Source organism: Ochotona princeps, chromosome 7 (genome assembly GCF_030435755.1).
Source record: "Ochotona princeps isolate mOchPri1 chromosome 7, mOchPri1.hap1, whole genome shotgun sequence".
Lineage (NCBI taxonomy): Eukaryota > Metazoa > Chordata > Mammalia > Lagomorpha > Ochotonidae > Ochotona > Ochotona princeps.
In genome coordinates, this window is record NC_080838.1 from 82,259,832 (window position 1) to 82,277,601 (window position 17,770).

The window sequence follows — 17,770 nt, forward strand, 5'->3', positions numbered from 1 at the left end:
CCTCCTCTGTGTGCCACAGCCTGAAGCATCCTCTGGAGTTCATGCCAGGCAGCCCCCATCAAAGCCAGGCCTGGCTCCTGAACTTCAAGAGGGTGCCTGATACTGGACAGTGTGCCTGTTCAGCCCAGAAGTGGGGCAGCTTCTGAGCCCTAGGCAGAGAAGAGGAGATGCTTCTCAGACAGCTAAGCCCTGCTTGACAACTTCACCCAGACTATCCCAGGCCTTCACTCCAACGGCGCTGGGGCTCAGAAGCTCCCCTCTCCCCTGCCCACCCTCCCCACCCCCTCTGGCTCTTCTTCCTTTAGCCTCACTCACCCCCACCTTGGGCAGGTTGCCGGTGGAACTCGGTGTTCTAGTGAAAGCAAGGCATGCAAACGTTTCCTTAACTCAGGCAGGGAAAGGGCGCATCCTGCCGAGAACTGCCCAGCTCTGCCACTGCTGAAAGCTTCCTGCATGTTGGCATCCCGGTGGCTGTCTCTCCCTGCAGACAAGAGAAGAGCCACCGTGCAGCTGGCATCTGCGGCCAAGACACGTGGGCAGGACAGCTGGCGCCCATGCTGAACTTGGCCTCACAGGTGTTGCAGGTTCGAGTGTGGCTTGCACCATCAGTCTACTGCCCTGTGCAGGGGTGGTCCACTCAGTTGTCCGTTGAGAGTTTCCTGTGGATCAGTCATGGTTCTGGGCATCAGGGAGACAGACAGTGAGCAAACCAGATGCAAACCCCGTCCTGGTGTAGCTCCTCTCCTGGCTTATGAGATGGGACACCCACAGAGTACACTGTTCTACCACACCAAGCTGCAAAGGGCTCTGGTGGGGAGCCTTGGGAAGGTGGGCCAGCAGGATGTGGGAGAGCGGAGGGAATGATCCACAGGTGACTTGGGAAAGAGCGTGGGGTGTTGCAGAAACAGTAGCCAGAGGAAAATAGGTGACACCATCAGAGCGGGCAGAGGGCAGATGCTGGAGGCTTGGCAGAGGGCTCAAAACTTGGCAGTTTACTCTGAAAAGTGGGAGCCATGACAGCGCTGGGAGCAGAGCAAGGCCACGACTCCCATTTGAAAGCTCACACTGGCTGTTGCTGTCCACTGTGGGAGAAGGAGGAACAAGGCAGGTGGACTGCAGTGACGTAAGAGGGCAAGGTGAGCTGGCCAGGACGGCAGCCGCAGGAGCAGCGTCAGATCCTGGACATGTTCCAACTGCATTTTTTAAAAAAGATTATTTCTTTTTACTAGCAAGGCAGATCAGATTTATGGAGAGAAGGAGAGACAGAGGGAAAGATCTTCCATCTGCTGGTTCACTTCCCAAGTAGCCACAACAGCCGGAGCTGAACCAACCCATAGCCAGGAGCCAGGAGCTTCTTTCAAGTCTCCCATCTGGGTACAGGGTATTAAGGTCTTAGGCCATCTTCTACTGTTGTCGCAGGCCACAGGCAGGGAGCTGGAAGGGAAGTGAAGCAGCTGGGACACAAAGTGGCACCCATATTGGATCCTGGCACTTGCAAAGTGAGCATTTAGCTGTTGAGCCACAGTGCTGGGCCTCCAAATGCATTTTTTTTACTTTTTTTAAAGATTTATTTATTTTTATTACAAAGTTAGATATACAGAGAGGAAGAGAGACAGAGAGGAAGATTCCCCGTCCGATGGGATTCACTCCCCAAGTGACCACAATGGCCAGTGCCGCGCTGATCCGAAGCCAGGAACCAGAAACCTCTTCCGGGTCTCCCACGTGGGTGCAGGGTCCCAAGGCTTTGGGCCATCCTCGACTGCTTTCCCAGGCCACAGGTAGGGAGCTGGATGGGAAGTAGAGCTGCCGGGATCAGAACCGGCGCCCATATGGGATCCTGGCGCGTTCAAGGCAAGAACTTTAGCCGCTAGGCCACACCACCAGGCTCCCCCAAATGCATTTTTAAGGCAGACCTACAATCTGAGCAGATGAGACACAGAAGATGAGAAAGACAGTTGTCACGGTGCGCTCCAGAAGCTGGGACCCAAAGAGTTGGAAGATGCCCCTTACCATGGTCTGAGATGAGAACTCCAGGGGGAGAGGAAGAACAGCCTGATGAGGAAGGCGGTGGCAGTGGGAGACACCAATCTGTGGTGTCAGAGAAGGTGTCTGAAGCCAGGGGCAGGATGAGACTTAAACCAACAAAGAGGTTCAAAGACTGAGCCTGGAGGTTGTCAGAGGCCAGGAGAGAAGCTTGAGCAGAGACTGTGAGCAAGGCAGCGAGGATGCGGGAGGGGCAGGGAAGAGAGTCCATGAAGAGCAAAGGTCCCACCACTCCTAAGTTTGTTGCAAAAAAAGTGGCAGCCTTGATGAATGTATTTGCTACAAAATTTGGAAAACCTGGAAAGAATCACTTAAAAATAGATCTTTCTCATGAAATAGAAGGAACTTGGAGGCTAGTGGTTGCCAGCCAGGGCAGCAGTGGGCATAGGACCAGGAGCCTGCCTTCTGGGTGGGCATTAGCACACACAGGCAGTAGTTCTGAACTTGAGCCGAAGTAGCTGCTCTTGATGGACTCCGGGCAAGATGGACAAAGTGAAAGACACACACTTTTCCCTTAAGTCCTGGCCTTTTTACTTGGGAGAAATCACACCTTACATCTTAGTGTGCAGAATTCTCACTGGGCGTGCATCGTGGGTCTTTTCACTTTGCAACTTTTGTATGAGAAGAAACAAAGTAATACAAAGGGTATAGAGAACAGATGTGACAAGAGCGGTGCTTGCTGGTGTGGGTAACATCCGAAGCACAGAAACGTAGAAACTAATGGAAGGATTTTAACGCAAGAACATAGATCTGTTTTAGCACTTGTCAGCGTCATTCACCACATAGCAAATAATGGGTCCAAGGTTGTGGTGCAGTGAGTTAAGCTGCCATCTGCGACACAGCATCCTATTGGGCTCTGATTCAAGTTCCAGCTGCTCCACTTCTCAGCTGCTCCACTTCTCAGTTCCAGCTGCCCCACTGTTGATGTGCCTGGGAAAGCAGAATACTTGGCTCAAATGCTTGGGTGTCTATACCCAAGTGGGAGACCCAGATGAGTTCCTGGTTCCTGTCTTCAGTTTGGCTCAGAACTGGCCACTGTGGCTATTTGAGGAATGAGTCAGCAGATGGAATCCTCACAATCTTTGTGTGGAAGATTGTGTGGAAAGAGGAGGCGAGAGACGTCTACACTCACTGGGGAAGGAGAGGGAACTGGTTTTACTGCCACATGAAATCACTGCGGGGAAATAGGAAAAAGCACCGAGGAGGGCTGGCCTGGTGTGGAGGTAGAAGGTGTCGCCCGCCCCGAAGCTGGCATCGCACAGAGTACTGGCCGTGCCCCGGCTGCTCCGCTTCCCATCCAGCTCCGTGCTCATGTGCCTGAGGGGCTGCAGGGGATGGCCAAGCACTGGGGCCCTGCCACCCACATGGGATACCCCAGATGGGGGTCCTGCCTCCGGGCAGCCCTGGATTTGTAGCCATTTGAGGAATGAAGCAGCAGATGGAAGATCTCTCGCGCGCGTTCTTTCCGCTCTCTCTCTCTCTCCCTATAACACAGTCTCTCACTCTCTCCTCCCCACATAATTCTGCTTTTCAAATAAGTAAACAGATTTTTTTTTTAATCCTAGGAAATGGAGGGGGAGCAGCAGCATGGTGCAGTTGGTTAAGTCTCCTCCTGTGGCACCAGCACCCCATGTGGACATCAGTGCAAGCCCTGGCTGTTCCACTCCCCGCCTCTGCTAATGTGCCTAGGAAAACAGAAAAAGAGGCCCAAAACATCTCTAAATTCTTTAGCGCAAACATGCAAGTACACTAAGAAGGTAGAAATGTTAGGGGAGCTGCCCGCCGAGGAGACCACCCTTTGTCCCAGAAGACACGACCCCTGGGACCAATCTTTACTCTGCCGTGAGACGATCTTGTCTTGTGGTCTTGTGTCAGGTCCAGGCTCTGAACCCCAGAGTGCCACACATCACCAAGGCGAGACGGCTCGACATACAAGAATGCAAGGAGCGAGGCGACCCCAGCCCTGACCTCTGTCCTCAGATACTCTGACAGTGCTGTGTCCTGTGGCTGCAGAATCTCTCGTATCAGAAGATTCTAGAAAGATACTGTCTATACCCTACGCCTGTGGCTTTTTGTTGCTGCCACCGTCTCCTTCGCTGTGATGCTGTGGTCCCCTCCACTCACCCACTGGAGGAATGCAGCCTGCCAGCTGCTCAACTTGAGTGTCAGAGAGATGAGATCAGCCAACCACAGGCTGGGCTGCACTGAGCGTCCATGAGAAGGATGAAATACAAGTGGCTCCCGGTGGCCCCGGCAGGCCATCCTGCTCACTTGGGCCACGGAGCCATGGGGGTGAGTATAAGACCTGTCCACCCTGGCGATCTCTCCCTCCATGCCTGGCCTGACAGGCCAGTCTGGGAGGCCAAGTTGACCAGACACGGGGCGTGACAAGGCACTCACTCAGAGATGGGGAGAGTCTCCTGCCGGCAGACAGTCCCTGAAGGCCTCGTGGGGTCTTACGCTTCTGCCACGTGGCCCATCTGAGATGTTCCAGCTTCACAGGGAAACTGCCGGATCTGATCATGTTAGGAGCAGCTGGCGTGAAATGCAATCCTGAGGGGGCAGCGTATGTACACTACAGAGGCACATCAATAATTCCTGTGAATGACGATGGAGCCCGACACCATCTGCTGGGAGAGCGTCGTGCGTCTTCAAAATTCCAGTGAGCCCTAAGCCAGACACAGGGAGCCGCCACTCCCGCCGCGGGAGCACATGGGTCCTTGTCGTCTCTGAAATGCAGGCGATGGGAAACCCATGCATGAGTGTACACTAGAGCTCCCAGGTGTGGTTCCCAGGGACCCGGTGGCTGTTGATGCTACTGCTGGGAAACCACAGGGACAGTCGCTCCCTGAGCACATGTCATCACGTATATTTTCATTACACGTGCAGGACTGAAAAAAACTGTATCGGGTGGAAACCCAGGCTGTATTTTGTGACAGCCACGCAGCCAGATAGAATGTTAGTGTGTATTTGCAGTCAAAGGTCATGAGGCACATCTGCCACTCTGCTACCCCCGGAAGCAGGCTCGCTTCATGACGGATCACTTCCCGGGTCGCATGCCTGAGCCCCCTTTTCCAAGGCACATAACTGTCTGGTTGAGAATGCTGTGAGAAGAAATGGCTCTGACTACAAGCATGGAAAACTGCCCATCACTCGGCGTTCTGAAATACTGAAGAAGTAAGGAAATCAATGTGCCCAAGGTGTGCTGTAGGGACAGAGGGGTTCGTCTATCTGGATTTGTGGGGGGCGGGGAGATTTATTTATTTACTTGAAACACAGAGCGACAGAGAGTGACATAGTGACAGATACTTCCTAGTCACTGGTTTACTCCCCAGATGGCCACAGATAGCACTGTGCCAAGCCGAAGCCAGGAGCCAGGAGCTTCATCCAGGTATCCCACCTGAGCTGTCTTCTACTGCTTTTCCCAGGCCATGAGCAGGGAGCTGGATGGGAAATGGAACATCAGATTTGAACCGTGCCCATCCAGGATGCTGGCATTATGGGTGGAGAGTCCACCCACGATGCCACCATACCCGCTCCCACCTGCCTTCTATAAGAACATTCATTTGTTCATTTTGAAAGCCAGTTACAGTCTGGGGAAGACAGAAAGATCCATGAACAGGTTTACTCTCTAGACTCCCCAGACAGCCAGTGCTGGGTCAGAAGAAAACCAGTGCCCAAGAACTCCGTCCTGGTTTCTCACACATCGTAGCAGGGATCCAGGGCCTCAGGCCCTTATCTGCTGCCTTCATGGCACAGCAGCAGGAAGCTGGATGGGAAGCCGAGTGGCTGGGATTTGAACCAGCACTCTGGGAAGCAGGCATTGCGGTAGGCAGCCTGACCTGCTGTGCCCCCAGGCCTGCCCCGGTTGAATCTCTGGCTAAGAGACTTCCAGCAAAGCCCTTTGTCTCAGCTCCCTGGCTTCCTCATCCATCACGTGTCTTCTCTGCCATTGTCAGAATCCACAAGGACTGCAGTGCCCAACGAAGTCAGTGCCCAAGGGTCTTTGAAGAAGTCAAATGCCCTTTGATCGTCTGGGTCATTATCATGACAGAAGCTGACAGGCAGATAACAGAGCTGAGTAGGAGGTGTGCTCCGGGGCCAGCAGGGAGTGCCTCATGGGGGGCACTGTAGGAGCCTTGCTGTTTTGCCAGCCACGTGATGGGTCCCAGGGGGCTGACCCTGCCTTGGCCTGCGACCAAACTGGAACCAGCATCCAGGCCACGCTGACTCTTAAGGAGATGTCCCATGGTGGGCAAGCTATTCGGAGTTGGGTAAGGAGCTGCAGTGGCAGAGGGTCCTGCATTCCAATTATTAACAACATAGCCTACTTTCACTACCTATGGACTGGAAACAAGGTGAGTTGCAACATTTAAAAAAATAATAACAAAAGGTTCCTAGTTATCTTCTGGTTAAGCCTTAGGACCCAGATGTACCTGTTCCCACACTCTTCCCATCTCATCTCCTCTGGTCCCACCTGCAGACTGTGGCTCCTCAGGGAAGTTGAGTTCAGAAGACCAGAAAACTGCAGGTGACCTGACCCGCCCATGAGCAGCCAGGCTGCTGTCGGGAGCCGCCTGCGGCAGACCTGAGAATGCAGCCTCTGCACACCTGTGGCCTTGCAGCTCCACTGCGGGCTTCAGAACCCCACAGTACATGCACAGGATGGGCAGGGAGCTTGCTCAGCAAGTGGGTTTTTTAAGATTTGTTTGCTTTTTTTAAAAGAGCTGAGAGAGAGCGTGCTTCCATATGCTGGCTCACTCCCCCAAGTGGTTGCAATGGCCAGAACTGGGCCAGACCAGAGCCAGGGGCTTCTGGGTCTCCTACATGGGTGGCATTTGGGCCATCTTTCGCTGCCTTTCCCAGACCCCTGGCAGGGAGCTGGATCAGAAGTGTAGCAGCTGGGGACAAGGGGACAACGATCAGTGCCTGAATGGGATGCCAGCAAGGCAGGTGGCTGCTTACCCATGATGCCACACAGTGCCAGCTATATAGCTCCAAGAAGTCGTTTTATTCTACATAAAGAATGGTGGATTTATCTAATGGGACTCTGTGACATTAATTTAAAAAAAAAAGAAAAAAAGCAAGCCAGCAAGGCTGCCTATCTCACGGGCAACGGAGAAGTGGAGTCCCTGGAAGCAGACCTCCGGGGAGGTCTCTGCTTCATCAGCCTGACCGGATGCAACCCTGTGCGGGGGCCTGGGCGTGTATGGGAGTTGCGGACATATGGGAGAGCTCTGGGCATCCCACTCAATTTGACCATGAGCCTAAAACCACTTTACTAGATAGTTAACTGAAGGAAGAGAGAGGGGCTGGCATTGTGGTGTAGTGGGTAAAGCTGCTGCCTGCAGAACTGGCTCCCACGTGAGCAGCTCCTATCCAGCTCCGGGCTAATGTACCTGGAGAAGCAGAAGTGGGGCCAAGCACCTAGGGGCCCAGAAGGAGCTCCAAGCTCCCAGCTTTGGCCTGGCACAGCTCTGGTCATTGTGGTCCTTTGGGGAGTGACCCAGCGCATAGACATAACTACCAATAAGTATTTAAAGAGAGAAGCGTGCTGCGAAGTGCTACATCACATAGCAGGTGACCCAAGTGGAACAGGACATGGAGCGCATGTACAAGCAGGTGCTGGGAGCTCGGAGGATGGAGCACACACGGCACTGAAGCCGATGTGCTTCTAGGTGAGGGCACAGACAAGGACGAAGATGGGCAGCAAAGTGCTGTCTGCGATCACAAAGACCACTCCTCACAGTCGGAGAACACGACACACTGAAGACCAGCAAACTCTCAAACAGCCAGCACCACAGATGAGCCTGTGGGACCCAGGTCCTCATCAGGGCGGGGCCTGGGACTTACACACCACGGCCATGCCTGAGCCTGTGGGACCCAGGTCCTCATCAGGGCGGGGTCCAGGACTTACACACCGCAGCCATGCCTGAGCCTGTGGGACCCAGGTCCTCGTCAGGGCGGGGTCCGGGACTTACCGCGGCCATGCTTGATGGCCCCAGAGCCCAACACGGAGTCTCACTGAAATGTTGCCAGGCAGGGTTTATGCTTTCACGGTGTTTATGTATGTGTGCATTTAATTTGCAAGGCAGAGAGAGATAGAGGCACCTGCTGGCTCAACCCTAGCCCTCCCACACACCACCCCACAAATACCCACAGTGGCCTGGGCCAAGCCGGAGCAGCCGGGGACTCAGTCCAGGCCTGCTGCAGGAGTCGCAGGCCCCCTGCTTGCGCCCTCAGGTGCCACCTCCCGAGGTCCCCATCAACACGGGGGCTCAGGACTCAAAGCCAGGCACTCTCTGATGTGTGGCAAGGGGCTTCCCAAGCAGCCACATCCTAGCCGCCTGCCCCTGCTTTAATTTTGATGATTAAGCTGAAAACAAACACTGAGAGCTCAGAATGACTTTAAATTATATATCATTTATTGAAATATAAAGATCTTCATGGACACGTTTAAAAATGCCAAGGGGACCGGGGCAGGGGGAATACGTCCTGTCTGGATGGGCACGCCCTCCCTCCTCTCCAGGCAGCTCTCACCCCCACCGCCACGCTGCTGGGGAAGTGAGTAAAGGATTCGCCGCTTTATTCCATCTAAAATATAGATTTCGGACATTCAAAAGTGCAACAGTTAATGTGCCTGTAGGGGATATCACAGTTCAAAAAATAGAAACAAAGGCAGTGGTACAGCTTCGTGTAAATGTTCCGGTAGTATTCTCCAAGTCTACATAGAAACACATATATATACATCGATGTATGACATCATTACAGCACACGTTCCTCTGCACACACACGGCAGACCAGGCGGGCGGCACAGCGCAACGACCAGCTCTGATTGTCATCATGGAACCAGAGGGCAGGAGGCCACAGCCAATTGTCTTCTGTGGACTTCACAGAATGCCAAGGGGATCAAACATGGGAAACATTAAAAAACAAAAACCACAGACAAACCCACACTGGGCAGACTCGGGCAGAAGTGGATGTGTGTGTGTTTGAGGACCATGAACTGTCGCCAGCCCCATGGTGTCCTGCGAGACCAGGGCCTCCATGTGCAGGGAGCTGACAAGAGCTGGGCAAGTGAGAAACGGAGCACTCAGGCCGCCATTCCAAATGCTTCTGGCCTGAGCGGTACCCCAGAATCATCAGGGGTCCCTCACTAGTTGGCTGAGCAGGGAGGGGACCCTCACTGGGCACTGGCATCTGGGCCTGGCTTTTGTGTCTGCCAAAGCATCACCTGACAGAAGCACACTCACTCCCCTGCCCCACGCCCCGGCCAGCCCGACAGGATGGATGTGACTCAAACACCGGAGAAATGAGTTCATCTTTCAGCCACTCTTCTGTATGACTTTTTCTGAGGCTGGGCAAATGCAGACTGGGAATGAGCAGGGACCACCCTCCTCCCCAACCCCCTCAGCCAGCGGGAATCCGGGCCCTTAACCTTGGGCAGATCTGCCCAACCCTGTGAGCATCCTCAGCCTCACCGCAACTGCAGAATTAAACTGAGGGCAGCAACCGCCGGCCACACATGACATTAAATGTCGCCAAGCAGACGCCAAGAGAGGAAATAGCAGGCTTCCCGCCCCGTGGCCTTCTAGCCCAGCTCCCAATCGCAAATGATCCCCCTACACACACGCATGCACGCACGCACGCATGGCAACCCCCAAGAGCCTGAGTCGCTGTGTCTGACACCTTGCTCGGCACAGCAGCCAGGTAAGGACACAGGTTCCAGCCCCTCCTGGAGCCCAGACTCTAACATGGGGCTGCTGTGAGATACAGGTGCAGCCAGCACCCTGGGGCAGAGTGAGACAGAGAGACCCAGTGCTTCAGCACACACACACACACACACACACACACACACACACACACACAGCCATCACCAACCCACCCCCTGCCAGGCTCAGATTTCTAGCTCTTTCTTTTTGGGCCAAGGCAAGAAAGAAGGGGCTGAAGGCAGGGCATCTTTCCCACTCTTCTAAGGCTCATTGATGTAAAAGAGAGAAAAAAAAGCAATGGGCAAACACGAGCTGCAATCTGCCAGGTATCAGCAGGTGCAAGGCAGCCTGTGCCAGCCGGGGTGGGTCTGCTACTAGAATCCACAGCGTCATGATGGCGACAGTGGCCAGGGACGGGGCCTTCTCCTGTCATGTCCTGTTGCATCTGAGGGCCCTGAACTCTTTCCAGTACCACAGGCGAGGGGAGCTACCGTGTACATAGCCCGAATCTGTTTACTTCCTGGACAACACTACTTTGATTTTGTTCTCCGGGTCCGACTAATGCAACTACGGTGATCACCCTATTTTTCAGAGAAACATAAGCAATTGAAAATACATGTCAGAAACTTGTCAGACCATTACCTACATAGGATCTTTTTTTTTTTTTCAAATGTGCTTTCTCGGTAAGGAAGCCATGTTAGGTGTTATATACACTTAAATGACTGACACCAGTAGTATGGTTATACACATAGGTTATAATACAGAAACACGTTCTTGGGCTCTTCAGTGACCCAAATCTATCCAACGAGGCTGGTTAATCATTCTCCACTACAGAGAAGTGAGAGGCTCCAGGCCACGTACCTTTTCAGAGTTCCAAAGCGGTCTGGCACGCAGGTGGCTAAGAAGTCCATCAGCAGCTAAGCAGTGCACAGACCCAGTGGTCTCCCTGGGAGGCCAGGGCATAGAAGACACGGACCTGGGCGCACCCTTGGTGAGAGTTAGGTACAAGACTGCGATGCTGACATCTGCAGAGCATGGTGTGTGTGCAAATCTCACCATGCCCTCGAGGCAGGAAGTTTGCCTCCCGTGGTCCGTCACTCCCTCCTCCACCTCCACACGCCATCGCCAGCTCAGCCTCCAAGTGCCCCAGCCAAGGTGGCTCGGCTGCTGGAAATATGTCACCGGTATCACTCATGTCCTCTCTCAACCTGTACCTTGTAATGAAGTGGTTTTCTGAAGGGGACCCAGAGGCGCTTTGGGGAGCCCACGGGCACCTGCCAGTCACAGGAAACTGTCCTCCACCAGGTCCGAGGGGTCCACGCCAACGTCGTCCAGCAGGTCCATGTCTTCGATGGTCTCGTCCTCTCTCTTCAGGAAGGTGGAGCTGCTGGAGCCTGTCTCAATGGCGCTCTCCTCGGAGGTCTGCGAGCTGGAAGGAGGAGAGGCCGACCAATGGAGCATGAGGCCCACGCAGGTTCCAGGAGGTGGGCCTTGCAACTCCCAGCAGAGAGGTGGGATAGAGGCACGAAGCTGGACGGTGCCTCAATACCCTTCCCTCTCGGACAGCAGCTCTGTGCCCGATCACCTCAGCTGCCACCTTCCTTCCCTTCTGCCCAGTTTCTCACCAGCCTTGCCTGCCAGCAGCAATGACCCCTACTTTCCCAGCTGTACCCAAGTGGAAGGAGAAATGAGTGACGTGGGACCACAAGGCAGCAGGAAGGCAAAGCAGAAGGGAGGAATCAGGACAGGCGCGATCCAGGCAGCCGCCCGAACTCCAGGCGTGTGTACTAAAGAGCGGGCTTCGCAGGTGGCCCTTTGCCACTGAACCTGAACTTGCCTCCTTGCTTTGCTCTCAGGTGCAGTGACTGAACAGGGCCACAGCCGTAAGCACCAAGCAAAGTGCCCTGCATGCAGGAAGGGCTCAGTGGACAAGCCATGCCCTTCTGACTTGTGGCTGAGCTTGGAACAGCATGGGAGTCAGGGAGGCACATCTGGGTGCCTCCCATTCAAGCAAGCAAAAAATCCCCAGTGGGCACGAGGGTCTGCAGAATGTTTGCGCAAGGTCTGCGTTACAGAAAAAAGAAAAAGCAACTTTGTATGGCCTCAAACTGGTTGGCCCCAACATCAAAACAAGCTCCTTTGTTTTATGAATTCCACTTCCCCAGCCCTCGACTGTGACGCGCACAGGGCTGCACAGGGCCTAACTGAACACTGCGTGGAGGGGGCTGTTTCCGCTCTTCTGTGTGTTCCTCGCCCTGGGGTCCACAGTCTGTGGCCATTCCCCGGCACCTGTCTGTGACCTCTTGGTGTTGCCATGCCTTGCTCCAAACTGCTACCGGCTGGCCAGCCGCCGCACAACTCGGGACACGAAGCAGTGAGGACACAGGGACCCTGCTCTCCCAGCAGAGAACCAAGTCAGCCAGCTGCCACCAACCGTGACTGCAGTGCTGCTGACTGCTCCTGAACCCCCGGGCTCCCTGGGCCGCAGCTCCTCCCGGCCTGAGCCCCACCCTGACGTCCGGTCCTGCACCTCATTCTCAATCCATCACTTCCAATCTTTATCACTGTCCAGGCCTGTGGGCCTCCTCTCCTGGGAGCTGGTCCTGGTCCTGGCTGTGCTAAGTCCGAGGCAACCCAGCAAGGGCTGCTACAGGCGCTGGGCCCCTGCCTGGGTCCAAGTTAGCCCGCTGAGGTGGGCCTCTGGTCCTTGTCCCCTGCGCTTGCTCTGCCAGTCTCCCGCCCACCAAAAAGGCAGGGGTGTGGGCAACAAACACTGAGTGCCAGCCCACACTTGTGGCTTGCCAGGCGGCCGAGACCCAGTGATCTGGCCCCTGAGCCCACTCCCTGTCCACGGCCAATGTCCTGCAGAGCCCAAGGGAGTGGCTTGGGGGCTGACTCTGTGCACCTGGGCCCAACCTCCCCCACAGACACCCAGCACCTGGGGATGCCTCTTACCCAAGCCAGCCTCGCTCATGGTACAGGGTCTATAGTCCTACCCAATGTGGGGTTCAGTATAAGTTCAAGGGTATGCTCCTCATTCCCGGATGGAACAAGCCAGAAGCTGGAAGCGTGTTTGGGTCTGGGGCAGCTGAGAAGACACCCCCAAGTCCAGTTAGAAGCAGAGCCCTTCACAACAGAGATGCTACCAAAAGCCACTGTCCTGAAACACAGAGCCGCCACCAACTGGAGAGGAGCCCCACAGCCCCCTGAGCCCCTTGGGCTCCAACACCCAGCGCCCCAGGCAGACTTGTTTGTTAAAGGAACATAAACACACGGTAAGAACAGGCCTGAGTAAGTAAATGCAGCCAGACCGGCACTGTGCCCCACTGCCTAACCGCTGGTTCCAAATATAGGAAACGCAGAAGCCGTCCCTTCCACATGACCTGGTGCACCCGGCAGCCCGTGCCAACGGGGCTACCCCGGGCGCAGCCACAGGCCTCCTGTCCAAACTACATGCGGTTAACCAAATGACCAGGGAGCAAAACAAGAGATGTCCCCAGCAAAGAGCAAAGACACGAACCCAGGCCACGTGGACCCCAAGTGGGGGCCACAGCCACCGCCCTCCACCTCCGCCCAGGTGAGGCAAGCAGGGGCGTGGGGCGTGGGAGTCAGGGTCGTCAGCCGTGGTTGACGTGGGCACCACCTTGGTCATGAACGGACGTATCCAGGCTCTGAGCATCAGTGAGTGGCTGTTCACGTGGCCAAGGGGGCAAAAGGGTGCTGGAAACCTCTCCAAAGCACAAAGCCAGAGCCTGCCTCCAGACCCGTGCTGCAGAGTCCACGGGAGGCAGAATGGAAGTGCAGGAGCGAGCGTTTAGTAATGTTGAGATTCCTCTTGGTACTAGCACCAAGGCATAGCAGGTTAGCCCAACACCTGCAGCATCAACATCCTGGCTGCTCCACTGCTGATCCAGCTCCCTGCTGATGTGCCTGGGAAAGCAGCAGAGGATGACCAAAAGTCTTGGGCTCCTGTACCTACATGGGAAACCCAGAAGAAGTTCCTGGCTTCTGGCTTCGGTCTGGCCCAGCCCCGGCCGTTGCAGCCATGTGGGGAGTGAACCAGCGGACGGAAGATCTCTGTGTCTCCTTCTCTTTCTCTGTCTCTCTGTGCCTTTCAAATAAATGAAATAAGTCTTAAAAAAAAAAAAAAGACACTGCCTGGGATGACCACAACCCATTTCCATGCTTGGTTTCAGTCCTAGCTTGGCTTCTGACTCCGGCTTCCTGCCAGCGCACACGCTGAAAGGTAGCAGGTGACGCCTCAAAGTAGTTGAATTTCCGCCACCCACAGGGGAGGCCCAAATTGAGTGCATGGGTCTCAGCTTTGGCCACACCCAGCTCTGGCCATCACGGACATTCAGGGAATGAAGCAGTAGATGACAGCTTGGCTTGCCTCTCTCTCTCTCTCAATGTGACCCTTTCTGCCTTTCAAAGACTCGTCCCTTAAGAATGGTTTTAAGTCACAAAATGAACCACATTTATGTTTGACAGCCACCATGGGAGAGATTGCTGTGATCACAGCAGCTGACTGACCGGTCCCTTGAGGGCCTGGGTCTCACACACACACACACATACACACACACGGCCCAGGACCAAGGGCACACCCTGGAGTCGCAGTGAGCCGCCTGCGCCCCAGGGCCACCGCGGGGAGGGGCGCCCGGGCTTACCTGTGACGGTTGCGTTTGCCCCCATCCTCCTCCTCGGGCATGGGGTCGATGTCAGGCAGCGGGATGATGTAGCCGCTGTCGGCGCTCAGCCTCTGCTCGCCCAGGCCACCCTCCCAGTCCTTGAGCTTGTCTTCTTCATTCTTGTAGGTGACGCCGACGTACGCGTTGTCCGAGTCCACGCGCATGCGAGCCACGGCTGGGTGGTCACTCTTCAGGAAGTCCAGGTGAATTTTCTCATAGCTCTGCAAGTGGACAGGGAGCACATTGGAGCCCAGGCTGTGTGCGGTCCCAGCAGTGAGTGCAGCCGAATGTTCAGGACACAGCTGCATCCACTCGACTGTGATGCCAGCTTCCCAGCTCAAGGGCATGGTGCCAGGCACAAAGGAAGGGCCATGACCCACACAACCTTGTACTCAGGGTCCCAGGAGGCCAGGGGCCATTGGTGTGGAGGTGCCAACATCCCATAAGAGCACCGGTTCAATTCCCTGCTGTTCCACTTCCAATCCAACTCCCTGAGAATGCCCTTGGGAGAGCTGTAGAGTACAGCCAAGTTCTAGGGCCCCTGTCCCCCTGTAGCCATGCTCCTGGCTCCTGGTTTTGGATCAACCCAGCTCTAGCAATTGTAGCTATTTGTAGCTATTGTAGATGAAAGCTTGCTGTCTGTCTGTCTCTCTCTCTCTGCCTTCCAAATAAATTACTTCATGTTTACAATGATGCTAACAGCCCCTTCTCTGAGCCAGCAGCCATGACCAGGCTCTGCAGTTCCACCCAGGGATAGAAGAGAGCAGCTAGCCCGAGAGCCCTGGGGGACTGCATGTCCTCCTGGTCTCCCCATGGGGAAGCCACACCACGGAGACACACAGCACCCATTCCCGAGCACGGTTCCCAGCTCCTTCTGCCAAGCACGCCTTTGACCAGCCCCAAGCCGCTTCCTTCTGCCTCTCGCTGACTAGTCCTTTGCTGCCACCACATAAGGGCCTCACATTCAGTCAAGCTGCAGGTGCTGCCAGCAGCCCCTCCTTGCGGACGGAAAGCAGCCCTGGATCTGAAAGGGAGAAGCCTCTGCTGGGCTTGCCCCTCACCCAGGGGAGCTGCTGCTACACTTCCATGTGCTGCAGGGTGCCCTGCAATGCTTCCCACTGAGAACCAGCAGGGACTCAGCTGCTCAGGGTGCATGCCCCCTGCACCCAGAGACTCCCAGCTGGATGGGAGCTCCAGACACTCAAGCACCCAGAGAACCAGGGGCTTGTGGGTGCTGTGGGATGGGAGCATGCCCCAAGCCTCAGCCGCCAGTGTCACATGACAGCACGTGCAGCCTGGACCATGCACGTTCCCCACCCACCCCTCAGCTCCCAGAACACGCATGTAGGCCTAGGTACCCTGCCAACCCCTCAGGTGGCCAGATGATGCACGTAGGCCTGAGCAGCCGCCATCCTCTGCCCACTCCTCCGCTGCCCAGACCACTCACACAGGCCTGAGTCCCCTGCCCACTCCTCAGGTATCCAGACCAACCTTCTTATACTGTCCAGGCAGCAAATTCTCCACAATCTCGCTCAGGTGGTAAAACGAGGGTCGTTTCTCCGGCTCACTGTTCCAGCATTTGACCATGATCTCATAACTGCAGAGGCAAGAATGCCCATCTGTGAGCACAGGGAGGCGCCCCCAGGCCGCACACCTGTCCACCCACCCCCCGGACCCTGGGATGGGGAGAGGCTCACACTTCACTGGTGGCATGGTCGGGCTTGGCCATCCGGTACCCGCTCTTGATCTTGTTGTAGAATGTGGAATCCACCATCATGCCAGGATAGGGAGTGCCCCCTAAGGCCAGGAGCAAACAGCCAAGACTCATGTGTGGCCAACAGCTGGTGAACCCCAGAGGGACAGGGCACTGCTGAGAAACACTGTGTGCCCTTAAGTCTGCACAGGCTGCCGCTCCCAGAGCAATGAACAGCTACCGTCTACTAAATACCGGGGCCACAGACCAAGCACCCCAGGCCCAAGTCCTACACATCCAGGAAAAGCCCGGAGATGTCGGCCATGTTCCTGGCTGCCAGAGCCACACACGGGGAACTGAACAAATGGGACGAGGCTCAGTCCCATTCATGGAAATGGGCCCAACTGTTGAGGCCCATGTTGGGGCTGGGAAAGCCCTGGGTCATTCTCTGCATGTTCCATGTGGCCCCTTTAAGCCACATGCTGGAGTGGTCCATCAGGGTGGGACAGCTAGGACAGGAGGAGGCCCTGAGAGGAGACACATGGCACAGGTGCATCCCAGAAACAGGTAAGCTCATGAAAGAGTTTGTATCTATAATAGCACAGGCCAAGTCAAAGTGGGTCCCCTCTCTAGGACTCCCCAGGACCCCATGCTCCTTCCTCGCGATTAGCAGGGCAATTCTGAAGCAGCCACCGTGACCAGCCGCTAAAGGCTACACTCATCTCATCTCGGGTCCACCTCGTTCTGGTTCCTGGTGGCCCCGCCTCACTCGATGCCCAGAAAGCCTCTCACCTCCAGAACAGGGACCAAGTAGTGGGGGCTGCACCTGCTGGCCTCACCCCACTAAGCTTTAGCTGAACCTTAATACTACCAGGCAAGGGAGCAGCAACTTCCCCACCTCTGTCCTCCGTGAGCCCACAAAAGCCCCCAAGCCAAAAAAAAAACCTCCTGGTGGATAGAGAGAGACAAAAGCTGGAGGGAGCAGGGAGGAACCAACACAGCCCACACAGGGCCGGGATGAAAACCTGTAGCCCTGCCAATGCTCCCTGCCACGGGGCAGGTGCAGGCCAGCACGAGCCAGCAGGGTGTAGACCGTACCCAGAGAGAAGATCTCCCAGAGCAGAATGCCGTAGGACCAGACATCGCTCAGCGTGGTGTAGAGGTTGTCGAAGATGCTCTCAGGGGCCATCCACTTCACAGGCAGGAAGGTCTGCGAGGGACAGAGGAGACACTTGACCTCAGCCCTCGGTACCATCTTAAGCTTGCAGAGAAAGCAGGAGCACAGCACAGCTCCCGGGGCAGCCTCTTCCGCAAGGCTGGTCCAACCCTCTCTTAGAACTCTGAGTTCCTCCCACTGTGGAAGTCATGGACCCCCCCCATCAAAAGCCTGATAAAAATCTTAACACACTGGAGCCACGGCCCCTGAAGATGCCTGCGTCCCCATGTGTGCACTTGCTCTGAGCACCTGCAGCTGACTCTGGGTGACTCCCTGACTTAGCACCAGAAACAGGTGCAAGATCTCCTCCCCGCTCCACACAAGGAAACCAAGGCACAGCAACTTCCCACTCCCCAGCCTGGGTAAGGGGTGCCACTGGTCTGCCCACTCAGACAGCCTGTGCTTCCCACACCAAACC

At 55.5% G+C, this 17,770-nt stretch overlaps 1 protein-coding gene across 5 annotated transcripts in view; it reads right to left on the minus strand.

Annotated features, from left to right (window-relative positions):
• Nucleotides 1–10,263: 10,263 nt before the first annotated feature.
• The window catches only part of PDGFRA (platelet derived growth factor receptor alpha), a 33,596-nt gene continuing 26,089 nt past the window's right edge, over nt 10,264–17,770 (minus strand). For 3 of the 5 annotated variants that reach the window (XM_058667302.1, XM_058667301.1, XM_058667303.1), the window contains 6 exons: nt 17,235–17,346; nt 16,141–16,240; nt 15,935–16,040; nt 14,423–14,664; nt 13,735–13,866; nt 10,264–11,184 (listed from right to left, as the gene is read on the minus strand). In XM_058667302.1, the coding sequence (XP_058523285.1) occupies nt 11,037–11,184; nt 13,735–13,866; nt 14,423–14,664; nt 15,935–16,040; nt 16,141–16,240; nt 17,235–17,346 (840 nt within the window). In that variant the 3' untranslated portion in view covers nt 10,264–11,036. Of the gene's footprint in view, nt 11,185–13,730; nt 13,867–14,422; nt 14,665–15,934; nt 16,041–16,140; nt 16,241–17,234; nt 17,347–17,770 lie in introns of all 5 variants that reach the window. The other 2 variants (XM_058667305.1, XM_058667304.1) reach the window with 2 other exon arrangements.